Genomic DNA, 13,429 nt, shown 5'->3' with positions numbered 1-13,429 from the left:
ATTTGGGGGGGAAAAAAAAAACTGTGAAATAGATGTGGCCAAACAGCTGTGATAGTTTAACACAGAACATGTCCATCAGCTACATTCGCCTGATCATTGACTCAATCTCTTATCTGATCAAAATGGTCCCACATCTAATGTAAAGCTGCAGAAAGAGCATCCAATATAATGTTGTCAGTTCACATGAGAATTTTTTCCTCTGCGTAATTTCCAGGCTCTTTTTTTCACTGCGTAACTTCATAGTCGGCCAACCATTTTTTCCGTCTTCTTCCCAGACTTTTTTCCTTTTTCTTTCTTTTTTTTTTTTTCATGTAGGCTAATATACAGCCAGGCCGGCGCTGCAATTTCGGAATCTGCCCTTGTATATGGCGGACGAAATTTCCACAGGAGGAACCGCAACACAAACCCCCCCCGTGCGAGGCAGAAACGGAGAGCTTGCACGGACTGAAGTAAACCTCGGCAAATTCATGATTCATTACGCCATTACTCTTTTCTAAAATGTAACGTAGCGTGTCGCGGAGGAAGAGCAAAAAACCCGCTGTGGTGAAAATTTGCAACATTTGGAATTTCTCATAACTAATTCACAATTTTTTTTTGAGGAAGCAGTTGTGCAGTCACCTCTGGTCGGGGAGGGAAGATTTCTGGAGCGGGAGCCTGTTTCGCATGAGCTGCATCGTTTTTGGAGGTATGTCAGACCCGCTGTGTTTTCTTTTTTTTCTGATTTAGAAATCTTCAATTTTTTCGAAATTTTCAGCAGCGACTGTTAAGTTTCAGTCCTACTTAACAAACGAGACCTGGCGGTGTTTTTCGCACTAATATTTCCAGCCTGTGAACCAGGTGCAGGCTTTGAAGCCATCCGAAATAGTCCTAATCTGTTGATGTTTTTTTTTGCCTGAATTTTCGTAATGAACTTTCCGTGTAACTGCTGACTAGTCGTCTGTGCAGCTAGTTTGTTCACATGTAACGTTTCACCACATAGGTTGGTAAAATATTTCGGTAGAGCAAGGGGACCAGGCGATAGTGGCAACATGAAGGACGATGAGGGGAGGAACAATCTGAAACACAAAAACCTCCTGCAGCCATGTTTTGTGAATTTTCCTGCAAATTTGAGCAGAGCCTCGGAGTTTCTCCCCTGAAACTCACACAACACTGACGCTAGTTTTGCTTGTATTTGACGGCTTGGTTTTCATTTCTAGACAGACGAGAAAAAACACCAAACTGTCGTCATGTCTAAACACATTTCGAATTTTATTTTTAGGAAGATGGGGGGGTTTAAAATCTGGGGGTCATTGGCGCCACCTGTAGGCAGTCATTTTGGAAATTAAAAAAAAAAAAAAAAAATGAAAAAAAGAAAAAATTGTAATGAGACTAGTTTTGCGACTTGTTTATTCAATTGAATGGTAGTTTGTGCCGGTGGACACGTCTTTATGCTTTTTTCAACAAGTAGAAGCCATCTATAGATAGATAGCCTTTATTTTGGATTTGTGTCAATCTTGTGCTTTTCATGCCATTTTATGCAAAATGACCTTTAAATACTGCATTTAAAGCACTGTGCAAGATAATGCTTCTCTTTCTTTGGTTTTTATTCATGATCCTTGACTTTGATTATTTTGCTAAAGCATTCATGAAAGAGTGTCAGTCTGTGAGAAAAAAATCAGCTAAATCCACCTCAATTTTTTGGTGGTCTTACATGCACATTAAGTGTGATTTTCCCCTTGCTTTCTTATGAATGAATGTGTATTTTTGTAGCCCAGTGGGTATACAGATATAATTTACTACTTAGTAAACATGGAACAATTTGGACTTTTATTTGTAGAGATTGGAAATGTCTAAGTGGAAAATAACTATCCAAAGTGTACTGAACAGCACTGGAAGAAGAAAGACCATGTCAGCATAATTTGAGGGCAGGAAAAACAATCACAACCAGTGGCTGTACTGTTTATATTAATCCTGCAGACGCCAAACAGTTTCCCATCTTGCACGGCTTGCTTTTTATTTTAATGTAAGGGAAACTGCAGAGGCCATTTTGCTGTGGGTAATTTCAATGCTGACCTTCAAATCTGTATAAATTTGAAAGAGCTGGCGGAAATTGTATGGTCGGTATGCAAAAATCGGGGTGTAAATTCTGACCTTTGCTTGCAATGTCTAATCAAAATGCAGGAGTTTGAGTTTAAAGTACAGGAGTGAAGAGAGGCAACCAGTGTCATGGGTTTAATAGGGTTGGATCACCCTGTGAGTGATGGGAATGTTTATATGCAGAATACCTGAAGGACCGTGTAATAAGTTATAAAACATAATGCTGCAGTGTTGCAATGAAAAACACCTTAAACACTGATATGGTTAACGGGAACTGCATTCTGGGAGTGTTCTCGTTTTAAGCAAGGTAAGAGGAATGCTGGTCTGTCTGCACTTAAAAGAACAAAAGCTCTGATTCACTGAGGATATTTGGAGCGAATAGTTTGGATGGAGAGGTGAAACTTGTCCTTCTAGGCACTGATAAACATTAGATGGTGGAGGATCATATCACAGTCTGTGCGTTTCCCTGTTTGAAACATAGTTGCTGCTCTAATTGTCATTAACTAAGTACAGAGGTTTTTGTTTTTCATTTAAAGGGTAAGCGGTGTTACACAAACAGTTTCTGCCTTTGATGTCATGCCAGCTCTTTTTTGCTAATCTACAATTACAGATTCCTGATTTGTGCTTAGATGTGCCTGAACAAACATACATCCTCTATAAACATAGCGAACATCTTGTGTTCAGTCATTTTCTTAGTGGCATGTTGAAAATGTCTGAAAATGGCTTCACTTAAATTAGTCTCCAGGGAACGGCTTTTCAGGGGTTGGGGCTGCTGCATTAAAAAAAAAAAAAAATTCTGTGCATTCTGCACATATTTTTCCTGCCTCTTCCTTTGTAAAAATGAACCTTATTGGTTTCATGAATAATGCATAAGGACGTTCAATTGCTGCAGCAATGAAAATTAGGCCTGTTTACGTGCAGTGGTTATGTACACAGAAGCTTCTTTTTTTCCTTGACCATTTTCTGAAGGTAGAGCAGAGCCTGAGTAGCTTTTCTGAAAATACAAATTTTCAGCAGGGCAAATCTCATTTCTTTGAGTGAAAAGGGGAGGGGTGAAACTCCCGCGGGTTTAATGAATCCATAAATCACAATAGTGCCAGGTTTGCTGCGCTTGCGTCAGTGTGCAGTGCAATTTTGATTTTCATCAAAAATTTAATCTGCCAGCCTACAAGGGTTTAGCAGCAGACCGGATGCCGCCCTGAATTTCTAATTTTAGGGGCCTGATCTTTCAGGATTTATTTTTGTATAATTCAAGTCTGCTTTTCAATATCTCTTGTTATTAAATTTTAATTCGTGGCATTAACATATAGATTGAAAAGGTTTTTATGGGGGTTTTGAGTGTATGCTGATGGAATTTTACTAGACGACACAGTTTCTTTTTCCAGAGCATCCCGTGTGTGTGTGTGAGGTGGGGTGGGTCGGCGGAGGGAGGGGGGGGATTTATCCATTTCTCTGCATTATTGCTTTTTGAAATCATTGGTCATACAGCATCTTGGAAGACATTTATTACAGGGGACAGAAAAAAGTGTGCATTTGATTAAAGAAACAGGGAAAGCAAAAACATTTAGTGTGAAACAGGTTTCGGTTAAACCTTGCTCCTAGTCACTGACTCTGCTCGGGATAATACAAACATGCAGTGAAAGCAGTGATTGAAGTGACCCCCACCATCCCCCATTTTAGCTGATTCCTATTTTTAATCCCTCCAGAGTGGAACCATTTTCATGAGCCTTAAACAAATTTGTATTTTATATTTGGAATCTCTATTTCGGTCCACTTAACATGCAGAGCACAGTGATTTTTGGCTTTGCAAGGTACAATTCAAAGTAAGAAAATCTCTCTAAGTTAGACGCACTGGATTTTTTTTCTCTTTTTGCTTTAACCAAGCACGATGATTGATTTACTTCATTATTGTGCAGAGGCAGATACTGTACTGCCCAAATATAGGCCAATTATTTTAAGTACCTCGACTAAGCGCTGAATTCTGAACAGAGGTATGTCCTAGAGATGTTTTTTCTTGTATGCCTAACCTCCTTATTCTGTAATCCTAGTTCACATTTAGCGCAGTGATATAATATATTGTTTTTAATATGCATGCATTGGCATTTTAAAACACAGCTGGACCAAATCACAAAGGGAAAACTCGTTTAATAGTTTAACATAAATCACATCGCCACCCACCCCTGCTTACTTCAGTGCCTATTACAACAATAGAGATCCTGTAGATCCTCGATATTGCAAACAGAATTTGATGATTTAATTTAACTACACTGCCTTTTTTTTGTTTTAGTTGGTGTAGGTTGTGTTTTATTTGTAAAAAAAAAACATCAAGCAAGTGTGCATCTGGTTTAGCCTAGATTTTCTTGTGCCTGGTGCTGTAGGTTACAGTATATCAGAAGCCTCAGACTATGAAAGAACAGAAGGCCAGATGGCTAATTTTGCATTTTGACTTTAATTAGAAGAAAACAGGCCACAACAGGCATTTCATATATTCAGGGTATGCATTTACAATGTTGCACAGGGAATATTGCAGTGGATGACTAAGAGATTGATCTAATTCACGTATGCAGTGCATGCGTCTTTGCCATTATTTCATTTGATTACAGTTGACAAAAGTCTCTTGATTTAGCCATTATTTCATTTTCATTTTCAGCAACTGACTCCTGTCAGATACAGAATAGGCTGGTAGTGGTTAGTGAGCGCTGAGGACCTTTGTTAGCATTCTGTGAGCAAATGGTGCTAATAGAGAGTTTCCTATTGTTTTTCCAAACAAAAGCAGACTTTTGGAAGATAAAGAAAACACAGTTACTGAAAGTTATGAACAGTGGTGGAAGAACTACTCAAATCCTTTGCTAATTTAAAAGTACCAGTGCAACAATGTACAAATACTCACTTACAAATAAAATTACTACATCCAAAACCCTACTAAAGTAAAAGTACATAGGAATTATTGGAAAAATATAAGCTTCAAAAGTAAAACTGCTCACTCTGCCAAAAAAAACAAAACCCTGTTACTGTTCATCAATGTGTAAGCAGCATTGCACTATAGCTGGTCAGAGTTTAGCAAGTTGTAACATATTACAATGTATACGGTTACATAGTTCAGTCCAGTGGTTTCCAACCAAGCGGTCAGGCCCCTGAAGGGTCACGAAATAAATCTGCGATAATTGGAGAGTAAAGAATAAAAACAAGTCCTGCTACACAAATCTCCAATCTTTACTTTTTAGTGAAATAATGGATAATTTTATCTCCTTGGACTTCAAAGTGTTAATTAAATAAAACCATGTGAGAAGTTTAGAAGGATAATGTCCCTTAAATGTGGCAAAGGGCCCCAACCTGACGGTGGGGGGCAACTGGTATAGTCTTTAACAATGTGTTCTATTTTATATTTTTACTTTTTTAATGTTAAATCTTAGTTTGTCAGTTATCTCTACATTATGTACAATATATCTGTCTGAAATACAGTGAAATGGATAAATGTAACTGAAGTACAATTACCTTCATTTTGAGTAAATCTACTTAGTTCCCCAGCTTGCAATGAGACCGATCTTGAATCATCAAAGTTGAGAGTCAGTGTATTTGTGCTGTCTTCATTTGTTGTGGCTGGAAGTTAAGCTGACAGAAGGCCTTTTACTCTATCATTCACAAAAGAACAATGATGACACATTGCTTTTTGTATGCATGGGGGATTAGTCTTGTCACGGTAGAACATTTTCATACCAGTGTAAGTTCTGCCAGAACAACGCCAGATACCGATATTGTCGACTTTGAAATTGTTACCCTTAGGCTACGAGTTGAAAAAATGCTGAGACAGAGATGCCTGGCTTGACTGTATTCTTCGTGTCTCACTGTGAAATTTGCACAGAAACACACTTTTCACACTGCATTTTCAGCAAGACAAAAACTATAAAACTGTATTTTTAAAAAAATTGCTTACAAACCCACACCCAAAACACCGGCCGACTGACCACATACTGTAGCTACGCTTTTCAGTCTAGACTCTGTAAGTGTAGTGAAAATGGAAAACAGACATCACGAAATTTTCCAGTATACCTTCAGCAAACTTGCAGAGAGAAGCTGGCTCAAGGCTGAACTTAAACTACTGCCGTACTGGAGAAGTTGATTTTGGCAAACAAATTCTCTCCCATAATCTATCTGCAATTACATCATGTCTTTCTCCATGAGTCAGAAAATGTTAAAATTGAATCCCCTTTCCTTGCAGGTGCTATTTATTTTTGTGGATATCATTTTTGTTTTCATACTCATAAATGGTGCTGCACGTCTGCTGTGAAGCTCATTGAATTAATTGGATTTTTACAGAAAGTTACATGACATTATGGACGAGTGGAATTTCACTGATGTAATATTGTGGACCGTATGACGATTCTGTTCACTGCAACAAGCCTTGTTAGGAGCAGTTTCTAGAGATATTTGTGTGTGTGTGTGTGTGTGTGTGTGTGTGTGTGTGTGTATATATATATATATGATAGATGTTATGTTTGTTCTATTAAACAATGTTTCTATGATATTAGTACAGTTTGCACAGAAACAAATCCACCAGAAACAAAACATTTATGATCATTTGTCTAACCTTAACTCGATGGATCTAAAATATCTGAAAATGGTTGTCCACTTGAACCCAAGACACTTCATTGCTAAACCTAGAAAATAGAGAACTGGCCTCTCTGTTTATGACGTCACTGGGATGTAAAATTTGGCACTGCTGTGTAGACAATAAATAGGACACTAACTTTGCTGACCCAAAATATGTCTGTGGAAATGCCTGCATACAAAATTTACTTTTCAATTTAGTGTGACAACTGCATGTACAAGATGTTTTATTTAGATTTAGCCTCAGATGAAAATAATGTTACATTCATAAATAACACTGTTTTTGCACACAGGAATAACACATGAACCCTTCAGACTGATGGTAAATATCTGCTGCTCTGGTTTGTAGACCCAGTAGGGCTGGGTATGGTTTAAAAAATTAAGGTACCAGTACCCTTAAAGTGATACTGATACCAACAGGGTACTACATTCGCTACTCATTGTGTGAATGGAAGCATTCAGTTGCGTTTTATGCCACCAGACGTTACAGTCATACTTTAGCAGGTTTTGGTGGCATCTCAGTACACTGAGCTGCCAAATCCATCAGTTACACTGTGCTTGACTTAATGACAGCACAGACTGTATGGACTGGAGCTCATGCCCATTTCATGTCACATTAAACTGAAAAACACTTGCAGTTATCAGCTACAAGTAAATCCATACTTTTTTTTTGTTCTAGATCTGCATACAAAAAACTGAAGTTTTGATACTACTTGGTTATAGGTTAGATATCCAGCCCAAAGACCTAGAGAGTCAAATATTAAATAAATAAACAAGACATTATAAATATGTAATTATATGTGATTGGCTGTTGCTTTGGTTCACCAATAGACTGCATATTTATGTGACCTTTATGTTTCATAATTTAAGTCAAATCTGTTTTTGTTTGCTTGTTTTAAACAGTGCTTGTATATAATTAGGGCTTCATTTAATGATTATTTTAAATACAGATTAATCTGAAAATTCTCATTTAATCAATTGGATTATTGGTCTACAAACCACCATAGAACAATGAAAAATATTTCCCAGAGTCTTGGATGATGTTATTCACTGAACAAAAATAATTTAACACTATTGTTTTTGCTCCCATTTTTACAAGTTAAAATAAAAGATTTAAGTTTTTTTTTTCTACACACACAAAAGGCTTTTTTTCTCTATTTGGTGCACAATTTGTTCAAATCCCTTTGAGTCAGCATTTCTCCTTGGCAGATAATCTATCTGCCTGACAGGGGTAGCATATTAAGATGCTGATAAAACAGAATGATCACTACACAGGTGTGCCTTGGGATTGACACAATAAAAGGGCACTTTAAAATGTGCAGTTTTGTCACAACACAACGCCACAGTTTTTGAGGAAGTGTGCCATTGGCAGGCTGACTGCAGGAATGTCCAGCAAAGCTTTTGCCCGTGAACTGAATGTTCATTTCACTGCCATAAGCAGTCTCCATTGTTGTTTTTTTTTGAGAATTTGGCAGTACATCCAAACAACCTTACAACCTCAGACCAAATGTAACCAGACATGAACAGGACCTTCACATCCAACATCTTCACCTTCAAGATCATCTGAAACCAGCCACCTGAACAACTGATGCAACAGTTGCTTTGCACAACCAGAGAATTTCTGCACAAACTGTCATAAACCATCACAGGGAAGTTTGTCTGCATGATCATTGTCATTACCGGGGTCTTGACCTGACTGCAGCTCTGTCGTAAACTACTTGAGAGGGCAGCTGCTCAGCGTTGATGGCGTCTGGCACTTTGAAGAAGTGTTGATGCACGAATCTTGCTTTCCACTGTACGAGGCAGATGAGAGACGAGCAGTACGCTAATGCTAACGCGGTGAACAGAGTGCCCCATGAAGGCCGTTGGGTTAGGGTATAGGCTGGCATGAGCTACAGACAACAAGCACAGGTGCATTTTATTTATGGCAATTTGAATGCACAGACATTCTGTGATGAGACTTGGAGATCCACGGCATGTCACAGCATTCATCCACCGCCATGACCTCATGTTACAGAGTGATTATGCATGGCCCCATGTTGCAAGGATCTTTAAACACTTCCTCAAATCTGAAAACATCCCAGCTCTTGCATGACCTGCATGCTCACTGGATATGTTTCACATTGAGCATTTTTGGGATGCTCTGATGCTCTGGATTAGCGACAGCGTGTTCTAATTCCTGCCAATATCCAGCAACTTTGCAGTTATTGAAGAAGATTGGGCAAACACTCCACAGGCCAAAATCAACAGCCTGATCAACTGTGTGTAAGAGATGTGTCGCAATACTGACTGATTCTTTGGGGTGTCTGTGACAAAAGCATTTCTGTAGCTGTAGCCATGTGAAGCCCTTACAAATAACTTTTCCAACATTTTATAGTGGCCCTTTTTTGTGACAATTCCAATGTGCGTCTCTGTAATTATGATGCTGTTTAATCAACATTTTAATATGCCACACCTGTCAGGTGGATGGATCATTTTGGAAATTCATCAGTTGATTGACAGTTCAGCATTTTTCCAGCAGAATTGTCAGTCAATTGATGAATTGACTTCAGTAATGTCAAATAGTTATTTTTTTTTTCTGTCAATAGACCATTAGATTAACCAACTAATTGCTGCAGCTCTACATCTCTTTTTGTTAATATTTCAATTAATGAGACAGTATGAATTTTACTGTTATCTTATAATTACTGTGACTGTTTTCAAATATAATACAAGATGTTGAACAATTGTCTAAAATTAATAACAGTGATTACTTCTAGGATTAATGTTCACCAAACTCAGACTCTCTTCATATAACCTGTTCTGTTGTGAAACTTTAATTGAACAAAAAGATGGCAAGCAATAATAAAATGTATTTTAAACTTACTTGTAATCTTGATTGGAACCCAACTCACGCAAAACTAATCTGGGCTGAGTAAACCTGCTTTTACGCTACTGATGTGATGCAGTCATGTGTATTACACAAATGTATGTTTTACAAATGTGTGGTTTAAAATTGTACTCATGACCGTATAGTTAAAATTGTATGAACCTGGCTTATACATTAGTTAAGCAGATGTCTGGTTCATGTCTGTAGTTACGTACAGTAGTCAAGACATTTTCTCTTTTCCACAACAGTATTTTCTTCATTGGTCTTAACACGGTTGCAAACATAACCTGTGAGTATAAGCAGCTTGTTGGCTCATTTCTGCTCACACTTTCAGACCACAGACAGTGTGGATAAAATTACACAGGTGTACACAGTTGCTGTACACCTTATGCCACTGGTGAAACCAGACACTGTGACAAGACTAATGGAAAGGGAAATTGAAAAACCAGAAATGGAAATGCTATTTCATCTTTAAAATGAGAAATGCACAAAAAATGAATGCAAATAAGAAATACTCAGCATTGAGAATAGTAATGGAAAATAAAAAGTAAAGCTTTTTTAATTGCAAGGGCAGACCTCTGCCAATGCCTTTTGTCCAGTATTCTATAATATGCAATTCTGCAAGTGCAACCACTATATATGTGTGGATATATTTCCAAAATGATATAATCAAAATGCATCTGCAATCCTGCATTTATTGTGTACTACCAAATTAGAACTATTTCAGTAACTTAACATACATTTGTGAAAACCAGAAAACACTGTGCTATGGTGAACGTGAATACAAATTTTAAATGTTTTGACTGAAATGACACCATGAACCTGACAGACTACAGATATAGATAGATAGAAAAATAGTGTGTTCACAAGGAAGAAATATTTGCTAAGTCAAATTTAAATTGCTATCTCTGGAATTTATTGCAGACAGTTGACACTTGGATGTGAGTAAAGATGTACTTAGTTGCATGATGTGTGTATTTACATTTCCATAGCCACACATTTGTGTAAGAAAAAATCTTACTATGCACACAAACTGAATTACAGTTACGAAAAACGTTACACACACAAATACTTCTGCGACAATAATGGCCCCAGTACTTTACTACACAAAGAATTTACGATTCTATGTAAAATCCAAAGTCATGCTCAAGCTTGTTCCCTAGACAGGGTTCTAATGTATTAGGAAATACAAAAAACCCCTCAACTTGCACAACCCTCAGGCCCGCCAAGTGTTGCGTATGATTGAACCTACAATACTTTTCTTTCACTTTTCTTATTTTTTGCAGTTAAAAGTTAACAATTTGAACCAAAAGCCTGAAATATTTTGTGTCAAAATTATCCAGTTGGTGTGCCTGTTTGCCGAGGCTTCGTGGCCGTGTTTCATATCCAAAGAAAGGTGTATTGGGCTATGAAAAGGCTTGTTGTTGCTGAATTGGTGCGCTATTATTAGAAGACCAATTTCCCCTCTTTCCATAATATCAGACATCCTGGCATAACTCTGTTTTGCATGGTTGCATTTTGAGCACATTCTCTTGACAAGGCCTTTTATAGCCTTGTGCTGAAGTGGCAAGTTGTGTAATTTGGATATTTTTAAAATGAGAGCTTTTGGGTGCCACAAAGTTGTGGAATTCATGCAATCAAAGACCACTTATGAACAGTTAAGCCTCTCTGTTCTTACAATAAAAAAGTCCTTTATTTCTGTCCTCAAAATTAGACCGTCAAACTGATATATTTACAGGTGGTGGCTCCTGTGCATTTTGATCTCACACATCTTGTATATTTAGAAAAAAGGGGTTTTGTTTCGGGTTATTTATTTATTTATTTATTTAATTTTGAGACTTCCAATAGTTGTCAGCGCAGGCTATGGCTTGTTATGTGCAGCTACTTAGGAAGGTACAAATATCAGCTGATATTGAAACAACCCTTTATATTGGATATTGGTGGTGTAGCCATTAGGGATCGCAGTTGATAACATTTTATTGATACCATTATTGATTCTGTCAGATTCTTTATTGATTCCCTTATAGACTCCTAATTAATTTTCTGTTACGAAAAAAGTAGGCCTTCACAGGGTTTCAGCATGACTGTTTATTATCAATTTATTATAATTGAGAATATTTGTACAGAGTTAGTTTCATTTTAGGTTTCTTAGGAACAAATCTGCTAGGCCTGCTTGCGTGGTGCAAAAATCATTAGAATTAATGATGCTTACCTTCGATAATGGACATGCTGCTAGGTTTGAAAATATTGGCACTCGTGTAGGGCTGCATCTGACAAATTATGCCAGTCGAAACTGATTTAGTCGTTCAATATGAATATTCAAGAATTCATTTTTTTTTCATATAAAGTTTGAACGGGCTCCGCTAGACGTTCAGTGTCACAGCAGCATTCCCTTCGTATAGTAAACAAGCAAATGACAGATTGCAAATGTGCAACAACATTTTTTGCTGACACTAGATATCAACAAAAGCCAGAGACTGTATCTGGTTAACTGTGCTGTGAGCTGTAAATTCACCACTTAATCACCTTACATTGTGGTCTCGCTGTCCCTTAGTGCCACTGCAGCATGTCTGCAGGTGCAGAGAGTAGCGCAAAAGTTAAGAGCACTCACTCCGCAGGAAAACATCCCTAGACGTACACTGCGCAGAAAAAAAACACGGCTTCATGCATTCTCAGCTAACTGTCTTTCACTGATGATTCGAGCCTCCGACTTTCAAGTGGTAGCCCTACACTCTTGCATAAACTTTAAGCTTGTATTACGTAGAAAGATCTTTCAGCATATTGCTGCTGTTTTCACCCTTACTTGCTCAAAATGGATCATTTCTTCCTCTCTGCAGTGACTCCTTCTTGTTACAAGTTTCCAGCAGTATAAATGCATGATTTTTACACCACTGTTACGTGCAACTGTTTGACAAATGCGCCAGCATCAGTAAATGAAATAGACTGGAACCAGTTCACAGCTGTAACGTGTTTCTCGATTCCCATTCATAGTAGCCATGGTAGTTTCAAAACGACACATGGAGACCTGGTCGTGCTAACATTTTGCAAGGATGCTAATTGTTGGTTTAGAAGTCATGCCTGAATCCAGACTGTATGTTATTTAAGTCTTTGTTTGTCTGTTGTTTATTCTCCTGGTACAGAAGCACAGGCTCAGAGGAGGTGGAGTCATGAGTGTACAAGAAGCACCCAATCCTGTGAAGGAGCAGGCGGACGGTGGGAGCACAGCAACAGACGGCACCTCACCAACTTTAACCCCAAAGACCAAGAGTACAACTCCACCACCCATCACAGTAAAGAAAGAGCCCGGGACATCCGAGACGAGTAACGGGAAAGTGGGAGATCCCAACCCTGCTGAGATCTGTGTTGTCATTGGAGGAGCTGATGGCGGATCAAGTGGAGGCGGATCCCGTAGAGCTCAGACCGAGGGTATGTTTGCCCTTGGTACTCCTCCTCCAACGAAGAGCACAGACTCATGCATAGGTGTGTGAATATACATATGGATATATACATGCATTTCCTGACTGCGGTCTTGTCTGGTGTCTCTTAAGCCTGACCTTGATTATTCACTGACAAAAGAACATGAACAAAAATTAGATTTAAAAAAAAAATCAGCAGCACTGCCTCTCCTCAAAAACAATGTTCATTCTTTTAAAATGTAATTTTCCAATCCTGTGAGCACAACTGAAATTCAATTCACCTCCATTTTATGTTGTATTTAGTATATGATTGCCATCTAAAATCTTAATGACAGATACCTCAGAACTTGGGTGAATAAAACCAAGACTATCTGCATGGCTCTGCCATTTGAGGTAATTGAGATAATGTGATTTCGCTGTTATTTAAGGGCATGGGCTCTTTTTTAAGGAGGTAGTATGA

General features: G+C 38.1%; 1 protein-coding gene across 13 annotated transcripts in view; it reads left to right on the top strand.

The window, feature by feature from the left end:
* The first annotated feature begins 285 nt into the window (after positions 1–285).
* znf618 (zinc finger protein 618) overlaps positions 286–13,429 on the top strand; it is a 39,772-nt gene continuing 26,628 nt past the window's right edge. For 4 of the 13 annotated variants that reach the window (XM_042508806.2, XM_042508800.2, XM_042508804.2 and 1 more), the window contains exons 1-2: positions 287–685; positions 12,694–13,033. In XM_042508806.2, the coding sequence (XP_042364740.2) occupies positions 12,721–13,033 (313 nt within the window). In that variant the 5' untranslated portion in view covers positions 287–685; positions 12,694–12,720. Of the gene's footprint in view, positions 686–12,693; positions 13,034–13,429 lie in introns of all 13 variants that reach the window. The other 9 variants (XM_088070830.1, XM_088070829.1, XM_042508808.2 and 6 more) reach the window with 6 other exon arrangements.

Source organism: Plectropomus leopardus, chromosome 20 (assembly GCF_026936395.1).
Source record: "Plectropomus leopardus strain MGB_pleo_1.0 chromosome 20, ASM2693639v1, whole genome shotgun sequence".
Classification (NCBI taxonomy): Eukaryota; Metazoa; Chordata; class Actinopteri; order Perciformes; family Serranidae; genus Plectropomus; species Plectropomus leopardus.
Note: the sequence above shows the minus strand (reverse complement) of the source record. Positions and strands in the feature narration are given on the sequence as shown.